Below are 23,510 nucleotides of genomic sequence, written 5' to 3'. Positions count from 1 at the left end.
GTCAAACCATTTTCTTCTTCCGAAATTTCTAAACTAGCATCTAGCTCGTCTTTGTCAGCCAGGCACCACCACGGCCTTGGATTAATATGTTCCAATCCCGATCCCCCAACCGCGGCCACCGCGGTTCGAGAGGACCGGATGAGGGCCCGAGGAGGTGAGATGCGCGTTCGGCCCACGTATCCTGCAGAATCACGATTTCAAACAGCGCTCTCTGCAGGGGATTACGGGTAGGGAGGGGGGGGGTTGGCTCATTTCTCTGACGTTGTCTACACCATGAAAAGCTTGTCGCTCGGGTGGCTGGGCTGCACCCCGACAGGTCAGATGAGGTCACAAGGGTTCGCCACCTGGCTGCACCCTACAACTACCCCGGGAGCTTTCAAAAAATACCGATGTCCACTGACACCGGGACGAACTAATCTGCCTGTCTGGGGTACGGGGCCCGGCATGGGTATTTAATTAGTACAACCAACCCCTAAGGTAGTACTAACGAGGGCCAGGTGAGCCGGCCTCAGGGGCGCGCCGCGACCACCACGTGGGTGGGGAGGACGCAGCGGCCGCTCTGCGCTCCCGCCTCCCCCGCGCCTCAGACGCACCACGCTTGGCGCAGGCGCACAGGGCCCGCGGCCCGCCCAGGTGGGCGCGTGTGCCGCTCCCTGATCTCCGCCGGCGCACTGTCTCCCAGCGGGAGCTCGTTGCAGGCGGTGAGGGCCCGCCTCCCAGCCGGGCAGGAGGCGTGGGCATGGAGCTGGCCGCTGTCGCCAAGCCCCGGGCTCGCGCCGCTGCCTAGGGCGACCCGAGGGACGCTGCCTAGGGCGCGGCTCCGGGGACCCGTGCGGCCTAGCACGGCCCGGCGCTGCGCGGATGGCCCTGCTCCTGCGGCCCGTGCTCGCCGTCCTTCTTCTCCTCCTAACCGCCGCTTTCAGGTGCCAGGAGCAGGCCCAGACCACCGACTGGAGAGCCACCCTGAAGACCATCCGGAACGGCGTTCACAAGATAGACACGTACCTGAACGCCGCCTTGGACCTCCTGGGAGGCGAGGACGGGCTCTGCCAGTATAAGTGCAATGACGGTGAGGGGAGCCCCAGGCCCTGCGAGGCCCGTGCTTTCAGGGCTTTTGGGGGGGACCGAGGTCGTGGAGGTGTGAGATGCCAGGCAGACCTTGACGGTGTCTTCTGGCCCTGGAAAAACTTAACCATCGCTAGATTCTTGCCGTTTTTGTGATTGAGAAACCTGCTGACGAGTTCGCGCTACTATTGTTAGAATGTGAGAGATCGCCTGAGAGTGTACTCTCCATTCTGTTTTCGTTGCGTCTGATTTACTTTTGTTGTTATTGTTGAAATTGCATGAAAGTTGCCTAAGAAGTTAGTGACGTAGCATCATGGGGATGGAGTGAAACAGACTGATTTTAGCGCCTTTAAATTAGTCAGCTGAACACGCAAAACATAGCAGGAATTTTAAAGTCATGCTTTTTTAACTTTCTCAAGAATTGGTTTAAATTTTTTTTTTTTTCTGCAAAGCTACAGACAATAAATTGCGACCTTTGTACAGACTTTTGGTGTACTTTACTGTTGAGAAAGAGTTCTGATTAACTCTTCTAGGAAATGATTCTAGCAGTACTTGACAGGAATTTTCTTTCCTTAGATACCAGTGACGCTGCCTCCTCATTGTTGGTTGCTATTAATATTATTCTTTTGATTTACTTTTTCATATTTTTAAACTTTAATTCTGTTTGAATCTGAGAACTTGTTTGGTGGCATTGTTGGTTATAATAACTTAGTATTTCAGGCAGAGATCGTTCTTTTGAAGCACTTGACTTTTTTGAATGCTTAGATGTTGTAATAGTTCAGACAAAGTACTTGGGCTTCTTTTTTGAATCTCAAAATGTTAAGAAAGTAATTGGGAGGTCATGTTTCCAATAAAAGTGGACAAGGTTTGGGCCTAGTTAATTTAATGCTTGGCAGCTCAAAATAATAGGGAACTAAAGGACTTTAGAGGTAAAACTGGACTATACGTAGGTGAATTGTAAAGGGACCTCTGTCATGTGAAAACGTGATGCAACATGCGGTCATAATTTCTAGTTTTCTGTTAATGGAGGTAAAGAATGAACTATATCTTATATGCTATGAATTGCTAAATTTCATTCCTTCCTAAATGTATGCCTAAACGTTACCACCAGTGTTCAATCAGGAAGGATGTTTTTGTCCTTGTAGAGCTTGTTAGGAGGAATAAGTTAAGTGAGTAATTTGAAGATTAAATGGTTGCTTTTCCTGAGGCAGATGTCATAGTTTTACTTGGTCATCCCCATTCATTAAACAAATAATTGAGTGCCTGCTATGTGTCAGGCGTTGTACCAATTGGAGATTTGGCAGTGAACAAAACTGACAGAATTTCTGTCCATGGAGCTTACATTCTGCTGGGGAGAGACAGTAAACTAAAGAATAAGTAAAACAAGCCAAATCTGCAGTGTGTGTAGATCTGCAGTGTGCCAGTGATTCCAGAACAGTACAGCAGGGGAACCGTCAGTGGCGGTGTTGGGAGGCGTTAGTTTACTCTTTTAAATAGGTTGGGGGAAGGCCTCACTGATGAGATAGTATTTGAGAAGAAATCTGAAATGGGGAAGGTGGCACTGTGATGATCTAGGGAAAGAACAATCCAGGCAGAGGGAACAGCAAGTGTAAAGGACCAGAGCTGAAATGCCAGGCAAGGATGACTCTGAAGGTTTTGGCCTGAGCCAGAGGAAGGATGTAGTTGCCATTTACAGAGATAGGAAAGACTTGGAAGGATCAGTCTTCATAAATTTATTATGAGTCAAGCGTTCTAGAGTTTATTTAGTTTCGTTTATTACATTTAAAATATCTCTGAAGTTAAACGGATACTATTCTTATTAAAAATATTATTTTAATCTTTCCTTTTTCTTAATCCTCTTCTCTTCCACAAGCCTCACAAAATTTACCATTTGGAGTTTAGAGCAAGGTCTCCAGCTTAAAAAAACACAAATGAACTCGAGAATTTAGGAAATGGTATGCTTCAGTGAAAATCTTTTAGTACTTAGTAAGTACTGTCTGCTCATAGGACTGTGGTTCCAAGTCACCGTGTTGATAATTCCAACATAATGAAGATTGTTCTTTAATTGCTGTTACTTGAGAAGTCTCCCTGGAACACTGTCTCAACCTTTTCCTGTATTCTGGAATATTAGTGACCAAATCAGGACCAAACAGAAACAGACAAGTATCAAAATTAAAGGAGCATGGTGATTAAGGGGTGTTTAATAGTCGCAGTAAAGAGGTCAAGGGAGCCTTAAAAAAAAGACTTAACGGAGGGAGAGGTGTTGGATTAAAGGGCACAGATTTGTTGCATTCACTTATCTTTGCTCTGGTGAAGGGCCAGCATTATGGAGATTTGCTCCTTCTGGCCATCCTGCCTAGGGTGGGAACAAGGCTTTACGGAGAGTGAAATAAATTTACTTAGGGGGGCAAATTTAATGGTCACTGTTTTTTCTTTTAACTTTTTTCTCCCTGACAGCAGAGAAGATTGAGGAAGAAAATTTTCCAATTTCCTTTAAAAATAGAAAACAAAATTGGCTTGTAAAATGTTTTTAGAATTATGAATAAGTCATCAATTCATTCAGTAATTGATATCTTAACAGGATCCCTTTGGCTGTCGTGCTCAGAATAAAAAGGGTTGAGAGAGGTGGGGGAGCAAGAATGGAGGCGGAGTGATGGGTGCAAAAATTCAGACCAAACATGGTGGTAGTTTTGTTCAGGGTGGTAGCAATAAAGGTGGTGAGAAGTGGTTGGATTTGGGGTATATTTTGAAGGAAGAGCTTAAAGCATTTGCTAATGGCTTAGAAGGAGGGTGTGAGTAAACTAAAAAAGGATTCCAAAGTTTGCAGCCTGAATAATTGTAAGGATGGAGTTGCCATTAACTGAAAGCGGGGGGGGGGGGGGGGGGGTGCGGGCGGCGGGAGCCGGGGTGGTGATCATGGAAAAACTAGTTTTCGGTTCATTAGGAAAAATAACACCATATTTGTATGCTTTTGAGAATGATTCAGCAGAGAGTAAAAACACTAATGAGGGAGAGAGGAAGGAGAATTATTGGAGTCATGTCCTTAGGTGAGAGGAGTGAGTTCTAGTACATAAATAGATTGGCCAAGAGCAGAGAGGATATGGGCACAGATGCCAGTTAGGTGGGTAGTGTTCAAGTTATCCTCTCATTGCCTTGGTTTTCTCAGTGAAGTAGGAATCGAGGTCATCAGCAGAGTGAGAAGGTGGGAATAGAAGTGTTGGAGATTTAGGAAAATAGGAAAGTGAATGTACTAGAAAAATAAAGTAGCATAAGGGCCCTTTGGAGATTAATAATCAGGAATTTAAAGTTTCAAGTGTTTGGGAAAGCAGGTTGGAATTCTGTACGGCTTCATACAAAACACAGTGATAAGATCTTTCTGTGACCCAACAGGCTTCCCTTCATGCTTCTCATCCATTTCAATGTCTTTCAGGTGAAGGAAATTGATCTGTTGAAGGTATTTATACCAAATTAAGAAAAATACATAGAAAAGAAGTATCATTGTCTCAGTCCAGGAGAATCTTTAGATTTCAACTGCCCATACAGATGATAAAACATAAAGCATCAGATAAGAGCAGTCGCTTAGTCAAAAAGTGAAATCAGTGAATCGTATTTCCATGTAGTTGTATGTAGTGGATTTGGTTTTTGTTTTGTTCTGTTTTGTTTTGTTTGGCAGCACCCTGTGGCATGTAGGATCTTAGCTCCCCGACCAGGGATCGAACCTGCACCCCCTGCAGTGGAAGGGCAGAGTCTTAACCACTGGACCGCCAGGGAAGTCCCTGGTTTGTTTTTAAAACTCTTATTCCGATCTCATTTTTTTTCTTAGCTTTCTGTACAATAAAGCTAAGATATTGTAATTTGTAATTTCTGCTTACAAATTTTAGGGGACGGTGACCCCAACACATCATGGATTTTTGGTTTGACTCTGATGTTGTTTATTCTACTGTTGAGTTTTTGCTTGCTTTGTGTATTAGTCTGCCCAGGTTGCTGTAATAAAATACCACAGACTGGGGTGATGTAAACAACAGGAGTTTATTTCTTACAGTTCTGAAGACTAGAAAGTCCAAGATCAGGGTTTAGCCAACACTTTTTTTTTTTTAATGTATTTATTTATTTATTTTTGGCTGCTTTGGGTCTTCGTTGCTGCGCAAGGGCTTTCTCTAGTTGCGGCGAGCGGGGGCCACTCTTCCTTGCGGTGCGCAGGCTTCTCATTGCGGTGGCTTCTCGTGTTGCCGAGCACGGGCTCTAGGCACGTGGGCTTCAGTAGTTGTGGCACGTGGGCTCAGTAGTTGTGGCTCACGGGCTTAGTTGCTCCGCGGCATGTGGGATCTTCCTGGGCCAGGGATCGCATCCGTATCCCCTGCATTGGCAGGTGGATTCTTAACCACTGCGCCACCAGGAAAGCCCTAGCCAACACTTTTCTGTGGTGAGAGCTCTCTTTCTGGCTTGCAGACAGCTGCCTTCTTGCATGGTAGGGGCAGGGGGTGAAGGGAAAGTAAGTTCTCTGGTGCCTCTTCTTATAAGGGTACTAATCCCGTCATGAGGGCCCTACCCTCGTGACCTTGTCTAACCCTAATTACCTCCTAAAGGCCCTATCACCAAATACATTGAGAGTTAGGGCTTCAGTATATGATTTTGGCAGGGACACAGTTCGGTTCATAGCACTTAGTAAAAACTGGCACCAGTAGAAATGCTAAATATTTTTAATGATCAGCAGCTTATAACACCTTTTATAACAACACTTAAAATGATATGAATACAGTTGTAATCATGGTATCTATATCAACTTAACCATTTTTTCTTTTTTAACTTTTATTTAATTTTTAATTTTTATTTTACATTAGAGTATAGTTGATTTACAGTGTTGTGTTAGTTTCAGGTGTACAGCAAAGTGATTTAGTTATACATATACATACATCTATTCTTAGATTCTTTCCCCATGTAAATTATTACAGAGTACTGAGTGGAGTTCCCTGTGCTATACAGTAGGTCCTTGTTGTTTATCTGTTTTATATATAGTACTGTGTATGTGTTAATCCCAACCTCCTAATTTATCCCTCCCCCACCTTTCCCCTCTGGTAACCATAAGTTTGTTTTCTAAGTCTGTGAATCTGTTTCTGTTTTGTAAATAAATTCATTTGTATCATTTTGTGTGACTTTTGTCACTTAGTATGATAATCTCTAGGCCCATCCATATTGCTGCGAATGGCATTATTTCATTCTTTTTTATGGCTGAGTAATATTCCATTGTACATATGTACCACATCTTCTTTATCCACTCATCTGTCGATGGACATTTAGGTTGCTTCCATGTCTTGGCTATTGTAAATAGTACTGCAGTGAACATTGGGTTGCATGTATCTTTTCAAAGTATGGTTTTCTCCGGATATGTGCCCAGAAGTGGGATTGCTGGATCATATGGTAGATCTATTTTTAGTTTTTTTAAGGAACCTCCATACTGTTCTCTATAGTGGCTGTACTGACTTACATTCCAACCAGCAGTGTAGGAGGGTTCGCTTTTCTCCACATTCTCTCCAGCATTTATTGTTTGTAGACTTTTTGATGATGCCCATTCTGACCACTGTGAGGTGATACCTCATTGTAGTTTTGATTTGCATTTCTCTAATAATTAGTGATGTTGAGCATCTTTTCATGTGCTTTTTGGAGAAATGTCTATTTAGGTCTTCTGCCCAGTTTTTGATTGGGTTGTTTGTTATTTTTTTATTGAGCTGCATGAGCTGTTTGTATATTTTAGAGATTAATCCCTTGTTGGTCACATCGTTTGCAAATATTTTCTCCCATTCTGGGGCTTGTCTTTTTATTTTGTGTATGGTTTCCTTTGCTGTGCAAAAGCTTTTGAGTTTAATTTGGTCCCATTTGTTTATTTTTGTTTTTATTTTCATTAGTTTGGGAGGTGGATCCAAAAAGATATTGCTGCAATTTATGTCAAAGAGTGTTGTGCCTATGTTTTCCTCTAAGAGTTTTATAGTATCCAGTCTTACATATAGGTCTTTAATCCATTTTGAGTTTATTTTTGTGTATGGTGTTAGAGAATGTTCTAATTTCATTCTTTTACATGTAGCTGTCTAGTTTTCCCAACACCACTTATTGAAGAAACTGTCTTTTCTCCACTGTATACCCTTGCCTCCTTTGTCATAGATTAATTGACCATAGGGGCATAGGTTTATTTCTGGGCTTTCTGTCTTGTTACATTGATCTATAAGTCTTTGTGCCAGTACCATAGTGTTTTGAATACTGTAGCTTTAGAGTATAGTATGAACTCAGGAAGCCTGATTCCTCCAGCTCCGTTTTTCTTTCTCAGTACTGCTTTGGCTATTGAGAGTCTTTTGTGTTTCCATACAAATTTTAGAATTATTTGTTCTAGTTCCATGAAAAATGCCATTGGTAATTTGATAGGGATTGCATTGAATCTGTAGATTACCTTGGGTAGTATAATCATTTTGACAATATTGATTCTTCCAATCAAGAACATGGTATATTTTTCCATCTGTCTGTGTCATCTTCAATTTCTTTCATCAGCATCTTATAGTTTTCAGAGAATAGATCTTTTGCTTCCTTAGGTAGGTTTATTCCCAGGTATTCTTTTTGTTGCAGTGGTAAATGGGATTGTTTCCTTCATTTCTTTTCCTGATCTTTTGTTAGTGTATAGAAATGCAACAGATTTCTGTGTATTAATTTTGTATCCTGCAATTTTACCAAATTCATTGATGAGCTCTAGTAGTTTTCTGGTGTCACCTTTAGGATTTTCTGTGATGTATAGTATTATGTCATCTGCAAGCAGTGACAGTTTAACTTCTTTTCCAATTTGGATTCCTTTTATTTCTTTTTCTTCTCTGATTGCCATGGCTAGGACTTCCAAAACAATGTTGAATAAAAGTAGTGAGAGTGGACATCCTTCTCTTGTTCCTGATTATAGAGGAAATACTTTTAGCTTTTTGCCATTGAGTATGATGTCATCTGTGGGTTTGTCATATATGGCCTTTATTATGTTGAGGTATGTTCCCTCTATACCCACTTTCTGGAGAGCTTTTATCACAAATGGGTGTTGGATTTTGTCAAAAGCTTTTTCTGCATCTGTTGAGATGATCACATGGTTTTTATTCTTCAGTTAGTTAATGTGGTGTATCACACTGATTGATTTGTGGAATTAAAAAAATCCTTGCAGCCCTGGGATAAATCCCACTTGATTATGGTGTATAATCATATACACCATATGGAGCCTTCGAATGTATTGTTGGATTTGGTTTGCTAGTATTTTGTTGAGGATTTTTACATCTATGTTCATCAGTGATATTGGCCTGCAATTTTCTTTGTTTGTGGTATCTTTGTCTGGTTTTGGTATCAAGGTGATGGTGGCCTCATAGAATGAGTTTAGAAGTGTTCCTTCCTCTGCAATTTTGGAAATAGTTGCAGGAGGATAGGTGTTAACTCTTCTCTAAATGTTTGATAGAATTCGCCTGTGAAACCATCTGGTCCTGGACTTTTGTTTGTTGGAAGATTTTTCATCACAGTTTCAATTTCAGTGCTTGTGATTGGTCTCTTCATATTTTCTATTTCTTCCTGGTTCAGTTTTGGGAGATTGTACCTTTCTAAGAATTTGTCCATTTTATTGGCATATAGTTACTTGTAGTAGTCTCTTAAGATCCTTTGTATTTCTGTGGTGTCAGTTGTAACTTCTCCTTTTTCATTTCTCATTTTATTGATTTGAGCCCTCTCCCTTTTTTTCTTGATGAGTCTGGCTAAAGGTTTATCAATTTTGTTTATCTTCTCAAAGAACCAGCCTTTGGTTTCATTGATCTTTTCTATTGTTTTCTTCATCTCTATTTCATTTATTTTTGCTCTGATCTTTATGATTTCTTTCCTTCTGCTAACTTTGGGTTTTTTGTTCTTCTTTCTCTGGTTGCTTTAGGTGTAAGTTTAGGTTGTTTATTTGTGATTTTTCTTGTTTCCTGAGGTAAGATTGTATTGCTATAAACTTCCCTCTTAGAACTGCTTTTGCTGTGTCCCATAGGGTTTGGATCATATTTTTGTTTTCATTTGTCTGTAGGTATTTTTTTTTTTTTTAGTGGTCATAGTCTCCTTTAGTATAAACCAATAGGTATAACTTCATATAATTATATGAATATAATTTCATAATGTCTGTAAGTAGTTTTTGATTTCCTCTTTGATTTCTTCAGTGATCCATTGGTTGTTTAGTAACATATTGCTTACCCTCCACATGTTTGTGATTTTTACCGTTTTTTTCTTGTAGCTGATTTCTAATCTCATCATTTGTCAGAAAAGATGCTTGATATGATTTCAGTTTTCTTAAATTTACCAAAGCTTGCTTTAGGCCCCAGCATGTGATCTATCCTGGAGAATGTTTCGTGTGCACTTGAAAGGAATGTGTATTCTGCTGCTTTTGGATGGAATGTTCTATAAATATCAATTAAGTCCATCTGGTCTGATGTATCATTGAAGGCCTGTGTTTCCTTATTGACTTTCTGTCTGGATGATCTGTCCATTGATGTAAGTGGGGTGTCAAAGTCCCCCACTATTATTCTGTTACTGTTGATTTCTTCTTTTATGGCTGTTAGCATTTCCCTTATATATTGGGGTGCTCCTACGTTGCGTGCATATATATTTATAATTGTTATATCTTCTTCTTGGATTGCTCCCTTGATCGTTATGTAGTGTCCTTCTTTGTCTCTTGTGACAGTCTTTAAAGTCTATTTTGTCAGATATGAGTATTGCTACTCCCATTTTATTTTGATTTCCATTTGCATGGAATACCTTTTTCCATCCCCTCACTTTCAGTCTGTGTGTGTCCCTAGATCTGAAGTGGGCCTCTAGTAGACAGCATATACATGGGTCTTGTTTTTGTATTCATTCAGCCAGTCTGTGTCTTTTGATTGGAGCATTTAATTCATCTACATTTAAGGTAATTATTGATATCTATGTTCTTACTGCCGTTTTGTTAATTGTTTTGGATTTGTTTTTGTAGGTCTTTTTTCTTCCCTACCTTTTTTGTTCTCCTGTCTTGTGACTGGATGACTATCTTTAATGTTGTGTTTGGATTCCTATTTTGTCTGTGTGTGTCTATCTATTGTAGATTTTTGGTTTGCGGTTACCATGAGGTTTTGCTATAGCAGTCTGTACATATACAAGATTGTTTTAAGTTGTTGGTCTCTTAATTTCAAATACATTTCCTATATCCTGCATTTGTACTCTCCTCTTCTCACGATTGCTGGGTTTTTTTGTTTGGTTTTTTTCTTTTAATTTATTTTTAGCTGTGTTGGGTCTTTGTTGCTGCGCACGGGCTTTATCTAGTTGCAGCGAGTGGGTGCTACTCTTCATTGCAGTGCACAGGCTTCTCATTGCGGTGGCTTCTCTTGTGGAGCACGGGCTCTAGGCACGTGGGCTTCAGTAGTTGTGGCACATGGGCTCAGTAGTTGTGACTCGGGGGCTCTAGAGCACATGCTCAGTAGCTGTGGCGCACAGGCTTAGTTGCTCTGCGTCATGTGGGATCTTCCCGGACCAGGGCTTGAACCCATGTCCCCTGCATTGGCAGGCGGATTCTTAACCACTGTGCCACCGGGGAAGCCCCACGATTGCTGGTTTTGATATCGTATTTCTGTGGGGATGATTTCCTATCTTTACTGTGTGTTTGCTTTTACTGGTGAGCTTTCCCGCTCATAATTTTCTTGTTTCTAGTTGTGGCTTTTTCTTTTCCACCTAGAGAAGTTCCTTTAGCATTTGTTGTAAAGCTGGTTTGGTGGTGCTGAATTCTCTTAGCTTTCGCTTGTCTGTAAAGCTTTTGATTTCTTCCTCGAATCTAAATGAGAGCCTTGCTGGTAGAGTATTCTTGGTTGTAGGTTTTCCCCTTTCATCATTTTAAATATATTGTGCCACTCCCTTCTGGCCTGCAGAGTTTCTGCTGAAAAATCATCTGATAACCTTATGGGGATTCCTTTGTATGTTATTTGTTGCTTTTCCCTTGTTGCTCTTAATATTTTCTCTTTGTCTTTAATTTTTGTCCGTTTGATTAATATGTGTCTCAGTGTGTTCCTCTTTGGGTGATCCTGTATGGGACTCTGCACTTCCTGGACTCGGGTGACTGTTTCCTTTCCCACGTTAGGGAAGTTTTCAGCTATTATCTCTTCAAGTATTTTCTCAGACTCTTTCTGTCTCTTTTCTCTTTCTGGAACCCCTACAATGTGAATGTTGGTGCATTTAATGTTGTCTCAGAGGTCTCTGAGACTGTCCTCATTTCTTTTCATTCTTTTTTCTTTATTCTGTTCCACGGCAGTGATTTACACCATTCTGTCTTCAGCTCACTTATCCGTTCTTCTGCTTCATTTGTTCTGCTATTGATTCCTTCTAATGTATTTTTTATTGCATTTATTGTATTGTTGAACTCTGTTTGTACTTTAATTCTTCTAGCTCTCTGTGAAACATTTCTTGTATATCCTCGATCTGTGCCTCCACCTTTTCCGAGATCTTGGATCATCTTTACTATCATTATTCTGAATTGTTTTTCGGGTAGATTGCTTATCTCCACTTCACTTAGTTCTTCAGGGGTTTTGTCTTTTCCTTTGTTTGGAACATACTCCTCTGCTGTCTCATTTTGTCTAACTCTGTGTTTGTGGTCCCACAGGCTGCAGGATTGTAGTTCCTCTTGCTTCTGTGGGTGAGAGTGGTCTAGGAGGCTTGTGCAGGCTTCCTGGTGGGAGGGACTGGTGCCACTGGTGGGTGGAGCTGGGTGTTGTCCCTCTGGTGGGCAGGGCCATGTCAAACAGTGTGTTTAGAGGTGGCTGTGGGCTCAAGAAGACTTTAAGTAGCCTGTCTGCTGATTGGTGGGGCTGTGTTCCTTCCTTGTTGGTTGTTTAGCCTGAGGCTTCCCAGCACAGGGGAGGGTGGGGCCAGGTCTTGGCATCAAAATGGTGGTCTCCACGACAGCTCATGCCAACGAGTACTTCCAAATAACTCTGCCGCCAGTGTCCTTGTCCCCACAGTGAGCCATAAGTGCCCCCCGTCTCCCCAGGAGACCCTCCAAGATCAGCAGGTAGTCTGGTCTTATGAAGTCACCGCTTTTTCCCCTGGGTCCCGATGCACCCAAGGCCTTGTGTGTGTCCTCCAAGAGGGGCCTTTCTGTTTTCTCCCATCCTGTTGATTTCCTGCAGTCAAGCCCCCCTGACCTTCAAAGCACAATGTTCTGGGGGTTCCTCCTCCTGATGCCACACCCCCAGACTGGGGAGCCTGACCTGGGGCTCAGAACTCTTAGTGGGAGAACCTCTGTGATATAATTATTTTCCATTTTGTCGGTCATCCACCTGGCGGGTATGGGATTTGATTGTATGGCAAATGCACCCTCCTACCACCTTCTTGTGGTTTCTTTGTCTTTGGGAGTAGAATATCGTTTTTGGTAGGTTCCAGTCCTTTTCAGTGGTTGTTCAGCAATTAGTTGTGATTTTGGTGTTTTCATGAGAGGGGCTGAGCTCAGATCCTCCCGCTCCGCCACCTTGTCCTCACTCCTCTCAGCCTTTGCCATATCCACTTAATCTTAAATCAACAACCTTCTGTGTAAGTTGCTCAGAAATAATTATTTCAACATAAAGATGAATTTAGAATTTAAAACACTTTAAAAAACTGTTCAGGAAACTAGTTCAATTTTCTGGGGTTTTTTTTGGGGGGGGGGTTGTTTTGTTTGTTTTGGTTTTGTTTTGTTTTATGTTTTGCTGTGGATAAAGAAGATTTTAATTTCAGCAAGGAATGTTTCTCATTTTTTCATCTGGTGATTTCCTGTGCACCCACTTTGTGCCAGGCATCTTCTAGGTGAGCAAGACAAAATTGCTGTCTCCATAGAAACTAATTATGTTAATTTGGTTAATAAATGTTAGAAAGAAAAATAAAGCCAACCATGGGTGTATGGAATGGATATAAAAGTGAAGGGGCACTATTCCAAATAGAGTGAGTAAGAAAGGCCTCTCTGAGGAACTGATAATAGTAGGTTCCTTCAAAAGAAACAAAAAAGAAACACATGCCCCTTTTTCCACTTACACTGGAGAGCCAGTTTTACCAGCACTTATTTCATGGTGTTATTGTCTAGTATTTCACATACAGTAGATCTATGTTCTTTATTACTCCATTTTAGCAGCTCCTCTCTTAGGACAGTTTTAAGCACTAGCCCTGTTTGAGATGACTACTACTTCCATCCTTGCCTCCATTTTCATTTTTGCCAGCTGATTTTCTCTGTACTCTTTTCCTCTTTATTCTCTTATAGTAAGTATATTTTGTTTTGTTTTCCCTGACTTCATTTGCTTCTAATCGTTCTCCCGTTCAAAGGTAATTATCTTTTACAAAATGAGGTAATGTCTGTATATATCAATACATATGCACACAGGTATGTATCACTATTATTGTACACATCAGAATGTTCAGAAATGTTTTTATAGACCCAAAATCGAAGAAAAGTGTATGGGTTTATATAAAAAACAAAGGGAAGGGAAAACAGAAGTGCTACTGTTGTATAACATTGAGAGAAATAACTTTCTGGTTAAAAAAAAAAAAAAGCAGACACTTGAGAAGAAGAGATTAGACATCCACATGCCTTTAAAACTCTAGGCCCGTATCAGTTGTCTGAGGGTGGTAATCTTTGATCCTCATAGAAAAGAGATAAGTACCAGAAATCTGGAGACTGGCAGGGGTAGTGTACGGGGTATCCACAAAGTTGGAAACAGGATAAACAGCTTGTTGGTTAGATTTTCAAGTAATATGCCTGATATGTGTTGCTTCAATCTCCAGGCACCTTTTAAGGTGATATGCTTCTTAATTTAAAGCAAAAAGTCCAGTTGTTAACCTGAAAAAAATATGTATATTAAATAAAATATTTTTTCTGTTTCCAGACTTTTTGAACACTCTTTGGCATATTTATTGTACTTTTTTCAGACTATAAATGTGACTCACTGCTTAGTATCTCTTGCTACATGAGTTTCTAAACATTTTAGACGGTTGATTGTTAAAACCCTTGACAAGAGAGAACTTCAAGGGGCTAGAATGGCTTCCCCAAGGATATAATGCTGATTCAGCCTTCCTCCCTTTCGGTGAAGAGGTTTCTAGCATGGTAGGGTAGATCAGATGCCTAGTCTCTCATGATACTCCCATGAGAAGTGTAGGCTGGATAGAACTTGTTTTAGGTGAAATCACAACTGGCTAAGTGGTCTACCCAAAGGGTTGGGTTAATGACGTCATGGCTTCTTGTAGAGAGGGCTCATCTCTAGCAGGGTGTTGCAGATCTCTGTCCTGGTTAAATCAGTGTCTCAAGTTTGTGAATATCTGGGTATAACAAGTAACACTGGGTGAATACCTCTAGATTTAAAATCTGCCTAACAGTCCTGAATGATGAACTAAAACTAACAAGATAAGAGTTTTATAACCTAGTGTTTTAGGCTCAAAAATTAAATGGCAGAAGTGCTGAGCCTCTAGCAGTAGATGTTAAAAAGTTCATTTTAGAAAAAAAACTTTTTTCTACTGTTATTGTGCTGTATTTTATTTTATTTTTTAAAATTTATTTATTTTTTGGCTGCATTGGGTCTTCATTGCTGCGCGTGGGCTTTCTCTAGTTACGGCAAGCGGGGGCTACTTTTCGCTGCGGTGCGCGGGCTTCTCATTGTGGTGGCTTCTCGTTGCGGAGCACGGGCTCTAGGTGCATGGGCTTCAGTAGTTGTGCCGTGCGGGCTCAGTAGTTGTGGCTCACAGGCCCTAGAGTACAAGCTCAGTAGTTGTGGCTCACAGGCTCTAGAGTGCAGGCTCAGTAGTTGTGGCACACGGGCTTCATTGCTCGGCGGCATGTGGGATCTTCCCGGACCAGGCCTCAAACCCGTGTCCCCTGCATTGGCAGGTGGATTCTTAGCCACTGTGCCACCAGGGAAGTCCTGTGCTGTATTTTAGCACTGAGACATAGCTGAAACATATGCTGTCTTAGGTTATATTAATACAAGTAGTTTATCCAGCTCAAAATAGACCCATCATTCCTAATGGTGTTCAGTTTGGGGTGCCACATTCTGGATGTGACAAACTAGAAGTGATCAGTCTTTGGAGGCTGATGAATGCTCACCAAACTCAAAAGAGACTGAAGGGTAAACAGCAGTACCAGTTTATTTATAATGAGTATTATAACTGCCATGAATATTAGGCTTCCAAGTCTTCTTCATTCATTCATTCATCAACAAATATTTATTGAGAACCTAACTATATGCCAGACATTGCACTATGCATTGGGGGTACAAAATAGACAAAAATCCCTGCCCTCAAAGAGTTTATATTTTAATATGGGGTGACAGATAATAAACAAAATAGGTTAGTAATATGTTAGAAGGTCATATGTGCTACCAATGGTATGGTCAGAAAAGGCCTTGAACATGAAGAAGTATGTAGATGTCAGGAGGAAGAGTATCCACATAGAAAAACAGCAGCTTCAGTGACACTAAGGCAAGAGCAGACCTGGAGTGTCTGTGGCCCAGCAAAGAGGTCAGATGTGATGGGATGGAGTGAGGAAGGAAGGAAGAGGAGAGAGAACAGTAAGGAGATGAGGTCGGAGATGCCATTATATAGGGCTTATAGACAATGAAAGGACTTTTGACTTTTTTCTTCTTTTTTTTTTTTTTCTGGCTGTGCAGCATGGCATATAGGATCTTAGTTCCCCAACCAGGGTTCGAACCCACGCACCCCTCAGTGGAAGTGCAGAGTTTTAATCACTGGACCACCAGGAAAGTCCCAGCTTTTATTCTGAATAAAATGAGAAGCCATTGGAGGGGTTTTGGCAGAGCAAAGACTTAATCTAACATATATTTTAATAGGATCACTCAGGTTCAGTGTTGAGATTGGACCATAGCTGGAGGTGGTGTTGGGTGGGGAAACCAAAAAGACTAGTTGGGTTATGGCAGTAATCCATGGTGACTTGGAGCAGGATGGTAGCAGTGGAGGTGGTGAGAAGTGGTTAGATTCTGAATATTTTGAAGGTAGAGTCAACAGGATATGCTGTTGAATTGGATGTGGGATATAAGAAAATGAGAGAGTTAAAGATGGCTGAGGTTTTTTCCCTGAGCACCTGGAAGGATGGATTTCTATTACCTGAGAAGAGGGAACTGTGGATGGAGCAGGTTTGGGGGTGAATGGCAGGAGATACACCTTAAGTTTGAGGTGCCCATTAGATATCCAAGTATTGATAGTTAGAATATCCTCTCTCTGTAGCCCCTTTAGAGTGGAATGCGAAATCGTAAAGAGTTTTCTTAAGAGTGAAGGACTAAAAGCAGGAGTTGAAGGATCACAGTGACTCACCTGTGATAGCCTGAGGCATCTACCTTCATCTTCCAAGGGCCCAGGAACAGCCCTCCTCTTGGACAGTGCTAGAGAAACTTCTGTCATTGGCCTCCTCTTTGCTAGATCCATCATAACGATTCCCTTTTGTACACATTGTTCTTCAGACTGGGTGGAACTTTATATCTCCGTGAAGTTATGCTCTCTTGAGGCTCTCCTTGGTCACCTCAGTTGAGCATGTGAGTCTTAGCAGCGCCCTTAAACCATTTCTAGTTCATTACTTTGAGGGGATTACTTATTTTGACGGCTGATTACTGGAGGGGTTGCTTTTTTTCTTCCTCACTTTACTTTTGGAGGGCAAACTTATCTTAAAGTCTCCTAGTTATAAATGTTAATTGAATGAAAGTTGGTGGAATACTTTGTGTCTCTCCGAAGTATCCAAATGTGGGGTGGTATTTGGAATAACTGGGGATATTTTATTTGTGGAAGATAAATGGTAGCCCCAGGTGTGTGAAAGGATTATCATGTAAAATAGGGAATTGGGTGGCTTTGTGTCCCCCAGAGGGCAGAGGATTGCTTACAGGTAGAATTTACGCAAAAAAGAGAAGAAAGAACTCAACAGTTAATGCCAGTCCACAATGGAGTAGGCTGTTTCCTGACACTGTAGGATTGTGGGAAACATTCAAAAACTCTTCGGTATATTGAAGTGATTTCTGTATTACATGAGGAGAGATATTTCTGGAGTATCTTCCAACATTTAAGATTGCTTTGATAATGTCATCTTTCTCCTTGTTACTGAACTATTGGTGCTATTAAGGAGAGTATAACTGGAGTAATAGTTTACCAAGCTATCTTTGTTTCTTGCCTTTTTCCTTAGATGGCAGAGGAGTATATTTGTGAAATGGTTGGTTGGAGTCTGGGCTAGAATGGTCCTGTAATGTCTTAGAATGATATTAAAGTAATTAAATGATCAGATGACCTTGTCTTCCTTAGCTTTAGGCTCTAGTTAATGGTTATTGAGGTTTGTGTACAATGGAGCGTTGGCTGAGGTTGGGAAGATACAGTTCTTGCCCTGTAGGTTTTAACCTAAATATATAAGCATTAGAATGTACAGGAAAATGGTGTGGATTTATGTTTCATATATATGGACCCAGTCTGGCATGTAACCTCTGAAATCGACAGAAGTCCAGAATAAGGATTCACATGTTTGTATGGTGTAGGCTTGCAAATATAATTACATTTTATGAACCACCATAATATTTTATGAACTGCCATCTATGCGTACATGTACACGTTTGTACATATTTTGCTTCAGGAGAAATAAAAATAATTCAGTAGACAAATTAGCATTTTTAATGCTCATCCGAATAAACACATATTCACTTATGTTAGCATCCAAATAGTAAATATTTCCAGGGCTAGTCTAGCACATTGTAGACCTTTTTGTGTATGTATTCTCTAGCATATTTGAAAATTAATTATGATACCTTTTATATTTTATAGGATCTAAGCCTGTTCCACGTTATGGATATAAACCCTCCCCGCCGAATGGATGTGGCTCCCCACTGTTCGGTGTTCATGTAAATATCATTTTTTATTTGATAAGGTTTTATGATTGGTAGGCTACGTAATACTCTTGATAAACCATCAGTATGTTCTCAGGCTCAGAAATAAGTTTGTTTTTTGTAATAGTGATCAGGTTTGTTATATTCTTTTATAGCTAAAACACATTTAATAAGTCCTAATGAAACTAAATGGAGTAAAAGTCATGTTTTATTTTTTAATCTTGTAGACGTTAATACCATTTAAATGATATTTCCTCATGTCACAAATATGACTGAAAGTTTAGAGTATAGAAGTAACACTACTTAGGATGAAAAAGTACAGGAAAGCATAATATTTTCTATATTAAAACTAGGCTAAGTGGGATAGCTGTGTGTTTGTTGTAAGGGAGGCTGAATCTGAGCCAGTATTATGGGAGAAAAATGTTTTATGAAAGTGATTCCTAGACACAAGGGTTTTGCATATAAAGTTATTTAAAATAGTTAAAGATAATTCCGTATTCGAAGGAATAATGTCTTTAGGGAATGGATGAACACTTAAAGATTAAACCATAAAAACCAAAAATAAAGTTTGAGTTGTAAGAGCTTAGAAGTTGTTGGTGACATTTCATATAAAGTACATTTTATTGAAGGAGGAGGCACAAAATACTTGGGAATATCCAAAAATCATACTTGCATAACCCCTGCAAAAGTCTTCTAAAGCTCCTAGCTTTATCTTTCTATTCTTAAAATTATGTTTTGTGTTTTGGACAATTGGAAGTTGCGTTTGCTACCGGCAAATGACTGTGAATTCTCTAACATTGCAAAATAGGGAGCTTTGAGGCATGGCTGAAAGGATGGAGTAACATGGGTGGGTGCAAGTGAGGGTGATGGAGAGAAATCTAACCTGGAAAGCATTTGGAGGCAGAAACGAATTTTGGAAATTATCTATATAGCAGTGCTGTCTTTGATTTCTAAGTTTCTTTGATGCGCTACTTCAGAGAAGGTTTGAATTTCATCAGCAGTCATCCATCCAAATGTCTCTTTCAGCTTAACATTGGCATCCCTTCCTTGACAAAGTGCTGCAACCAACACGACAGGTGCTATGAGACCTGCGGCAAAAGCAAAAACGACTGTGATGAGGAGTTTCAGTATTGCCTCTCCAAGATTTGCCGAGATGTGCAGAAAACACTAGGGCTAGCTCAGCATGTGCAGGGTAAGGCTGATTCGGTGGGATGGGGATGAGTGCAGTCTGGGAAGTTTTATTAGATGCTTTTGTGTTAGTACAGGATATACCGATAGAAATCTTTCACTATGTATTACCTTATCTATGGTGAAACAGCCCCTTCAATTTTCTGAGCTGAGAAGTCAATGATTTTACCATCTAAAATGGTTTGCAATCACAGAAGCAAGAAGTGTTAGGAAACCTGGGGAGGAGGGTGTGTGAGCTAGAGAAGAATTCATCCAAAATCTTGTGCCCTGTAGTGTAGTTCTAATTACCCAGAGCCTGAAGTTTGAAATTCTGGATCCAGTGAAGTTCGGAGTATAGCACATTGGATTTGGAGTAAGAAGTTCTGGAAGATTTGAGTCTTAACTCTGTCTCTTCATATGTATCTGTGTCAGGAAGGTCCTCAAAACCACCCCCCCCAGGTTCAGTGATTTGCCAAGGGAACTCACAGGGCTCAGCATGTAGTCATACTCACGGTGATGATTATTGCAGTGAAGGGATACAAAACAAAGTCAGCAAAGGTAATAGGCGTTTCAGTGTCCTCATTTATAAAATGAGAACGGTAATACCCATCTTGTAGAGTTGTCATAAGGATAAAATGAAATATTTGTAGAAATACACATTGCTGTACAAATACTAATAGTCAAGAAGATTTCTTTACTGTCAAGCCAAAGAACGTACCATACACTGAAATCAGAAGAGGAGGGGCAGTAAGAAGGGGCAAGAAAGGAAACTACCATTTTTAAGCACTTTCTGCAAGATACTGTGCTAGATACTTGAGACATGTTTTCATTGATGTTCACAGAAACCCAAAGTACTAGTTGGCATTATGCCCCTTTTTAAAGGAAGGAAATTGAGGTTCAGAAAGAAGTAACTTGTCCCAAGTTGCATACTTCTGACTTTAAAACTTGTGTTCTATTCCAGTATTCCCCAAATAGTCTCATATTATAGGTGTTATTCTGAAATTCTAATAATAACTAGGAAGTAATAACAAGGAGGAAATCTCTGCTCCAGGTGAAGCTTGAACTCACAACCTCTGAATCCCTTTGAAAGCTTTTGGCTAAGGTAAACTAGTTGTCCAGTTGAAGCACAGATAGATGTGTTTCCTGTTTTCTGACCTAAGGATATGCTAATGTTAAATGATGAAACCAGTTTCCTTGCAGTCTCCTATTTAGTAATCATAACCTTTACACTTCTGTGGTTGGTTGTATTCCTTAATGGCATAGCCTTTTGGAAAACTTTGAAAATGCCAAGATTTTGTAATGAAAAGTTTCTTTCTTAACATGAATATTGGAAACTAGAAGTATTTGGATAACTAAAAGCCACTCTGTGCCATGTCTCTGTAAGTATAGTATATTAAGATAATCTTACCTGAGTGTTCCAGGTTTCTTAGAATAAGAAAAGTTAAATCTGTTATCTTTTTTATAGTCTTTCAAAAAAATTAAGAAACCCCACCAGAGGAAAAAACACCTTGGATTCCTGTATCTCCCCTCCCAAGCCAAATTTGGATATTGGTCAAAGAAAGAGACTGGGGTCCATTTCATACTTTAAGCATCTTAAATCATGTGTGATCGTTAAAAGCTATTGGCTATAATTAAATGTTTTGATGTTTCTCTATTTTTAACCTTCATTTTTTTCTGCACCTGGAAGTCCTTCCTTAAAGTGCAAACTTGAGTGTTATCAGGCATCTCTATTAGTGATATTTTTCATATAAAAGGAAAATCAACAGTGATGAACTGATCAGTGCTATTGAGAGAGACTGTCTAGTACAGAAAGTTGGTTTGAATAGTTGGATGCAAAGAAAAAGTAGATACAGGTAGAGAGGCTGAAACAGAAAGTCTTTGTATATATATGCTACTAGTTTGCGAGGGTTGGGAAGACTTTCACCTAAAATAGGTGTAAGTGCCCACTAAGGCTGTGCCTGACATTGTGCTGAAACATGTAATATATGTGAAGAGAGAGTGATGCTTTGCAGTTGCCTAACAGTAATGGCACTTTCTTACTTTGCAGCATGTGAAACCACTGTGGAGCTCTTGTTTGACAGCGTTATACATTTAGGCTGTAAGCCGTACCTGGACAGCCAACGAGCCGCATGTAGGTGTCGCTACGAAGAAAAAACTGATCTTTAAAGAAGATACTGACAGGTGGTGACAGCAGATGAGGATAGAAGAACATAACCTTTGACAAAGAGCTAATGTTTTCACAGCATAAAGCTGCCTTATTTTTGTGAAAGGATTATTTTAAGACCTTATTTTGACATTAAAACTTCAAACTAAAGAAACAAATGCAGGTTATCTTCCTGGATGTTGCTGCCTTAGTGTGCCATATTGTCTTGACAATCACAGAAAGAGGTGCATGTTAAGGGAGAATTTTTTAAAAGAAAGAGTCTAACTCAATTTTCACAACTATATTTATCAAAAAATAAGGTCAAATGTAAAATTCATTGTAAGGTATGTTCAACATTATCTTATTTGGAAATATGGGGAAATCTTCACTTAAAAGTATGTTTGTTTACTGTAAAATTTAAAATATACATTTATGCCCAGAAAGATCTGACTTTATTTTTGCTCTTTTAATTAACACAAACAGTTTTTCCATAGCCCACTGAGCATATGAATAAGCCACACTTCTATGAATGACAGGACTAGTTACAAGGACATGTCTGTTTCTCTTGTAAAATTGGAACCATCTCCTGGGACCTCTTAGGAAACAAAACTAGGATATTTAGGTATTAATATGTGCCTAGAAGGTGACGTGAACAAAATTCAGAAGCATAGCCCATTTTATGAACCACTCATGACAAATTTCATATTTTGCTATATAAACTTTGCCTAAATTGGAGAAAAGATGGATTTAATGAGACAAATGAAAAGTTGTTTAATATACACATCAGAGCATTATATGCGTTATATGCTTTGGTGTTTACTCCCTAGGACTTCCTCTTGGTAGATTCTGGGATATTTTTAAAAGACTGTAAACCTTTTACTAATATTGGCCTTCATAAAAATTGTTCTTGATATTGTTGGGTTTTTTAAGTCTTTAACTGTGGAGTCAAAAGGGATGGAAAAGCAGGATCCAAAGAACTATCTTTTATGGAAAATTATTAACAGATGTTTAAGAGCAAATCCCAGAACTTCAACTGCCTCTGAAAATGTCTGTGAGGATTGAAAGCTTTTCAACCCCTTGGAAAGCTCAGCTGTGTTCCTCTACCATTCTTTGCTTATCACTGGCTGTCGACTTTCCCTAGCCATGTATATCTTTTGGGTAACCTCTGGCCAAAGTTATTAAGATGAACTGCTTGGAAAGTCAGAGAAAGACAGCACCAGCAGAAGTGGTTCTTTCTAAATCAATACAGGCAGAATTGGGATGAATGAAAAATATGTTCTGGAAAAAGGGCCACATTCCTCACTTTGAATATATGTTATCGCTGAGAACCTGATGGCTTCCCAGACTGAGATGGTGGCAGCTATTCTGCTAATAGATGTGTCCTCTATTAGACAAGGCAAGTGTATCCCTCAGGGCTAAGTAAGCAAACTGGGCTCCAGTTGTATTACTTGACCAGGTAACTTTAAACATGTAATAAATTCATGGATTTTCTTGGCAGTATTGGCTTTCTCAAGAGGACAAAGTCAATGTCTTTGTAAAATATTTAATTCATGGTCATAAATTATGTACAAAAATCAGTAGAAGCAGTTTTTATGTTCAAATTTTAAAAACTTATCTAGGAATAATTTTAGATTTACAGAAGAGTTGCAGAGACAGTATAGAGGCTTCTTGTATACCCCTTACCCCAATGTTAACATTTTACATAAACACGAAACATTTGTTAAGAAACCAACATTGGTAATTACTATTAACAAAACTCTAGACTTTATTAGGATTACACTAGGTTTTCCACTAATGTCGTTTTCCTTTTCCATGATCGACTTTAGGATACACCATGTCTACTTAGCCTCTAGTCTGTGATGGTTCCTCGTCTTTCCTTGTTTTTCATAACCTTGACAGTTTTGAGGCGTACTGGTCAGGTGTCTTGTAGAATGTCCCTCAATTTGGGTTAGTCTTACGTTTTCCTCATGTTTGGACTAGGGTTATGGATTTTTAGGAAGAAAACCAAGAGGTGAGTGGTTTTTCTCATCAAATCATATAGGTAGTTGACTGCTATCGACTTGATGTTGTGTAAACTCTAGACATTTGATTAAGGTAGTGTCTGTTAGTTTCCTCCACTGTAAAGCTACTGTTTTTCCCTTTCCATGATTTTGTTCTTTGGAAACCAGTCACCAAGTCCAGTCTGTGGGAGGCGAGGGGTGGGCAAGATTATATTCTGCCTCCTGGGAAGGGGGTGTATCTATTGTAGTACTTGA

General features: G+C 39.9%; 1 protein-coding gene across 1 annotated transcript; it reads left to right on the top strand.

The window, feature by feature from the left end:
- The first annotated feature begins 607 nt into the window (after positions 1-607).
- Positions 608-23,160, top strand: PLA2G12A (phospholipase A2 group XIIA). Its single transcript, XM_036853415.1, has 4 exons — positions 608-1,069; positions 17,884-17,960; positions 18,972-19,137; positions 21,160-23,160. Exons 1-4 carry the CDS (start codon positions 862-864, stop codon positions 21,276-21,278), a joined length of 570 nt encoding a protein of 189 aa, XP_036709310.1. The 5' UTR covers positions 608-861; the 3' UTR covers positions 21,279-23,160.
- The last annotated feature ends 350 nt before the right edge of the window (positions 23,161-23,510 follow it).

The sequence above is a fragment of the Balaenoptera musculus genome, chromosome 5 (genome assembly GCF_009873245.2).
Source record: "Balaenoptera musculus isolate JJ_BM4_2016_0621 chromosome 5, mBalMus1.pri.v3, whole genome shotgun sequence".
Lineage (NCBI taxonomy): Eukaryota > Metazoa > Chordata > Mammalia > Artiodactyla > Balaenopteridae > Balaenoptera > Balaenoptera musculus.
This window is presented reverse-complemented; position numbering and strand designations above follow the sequence as displayed.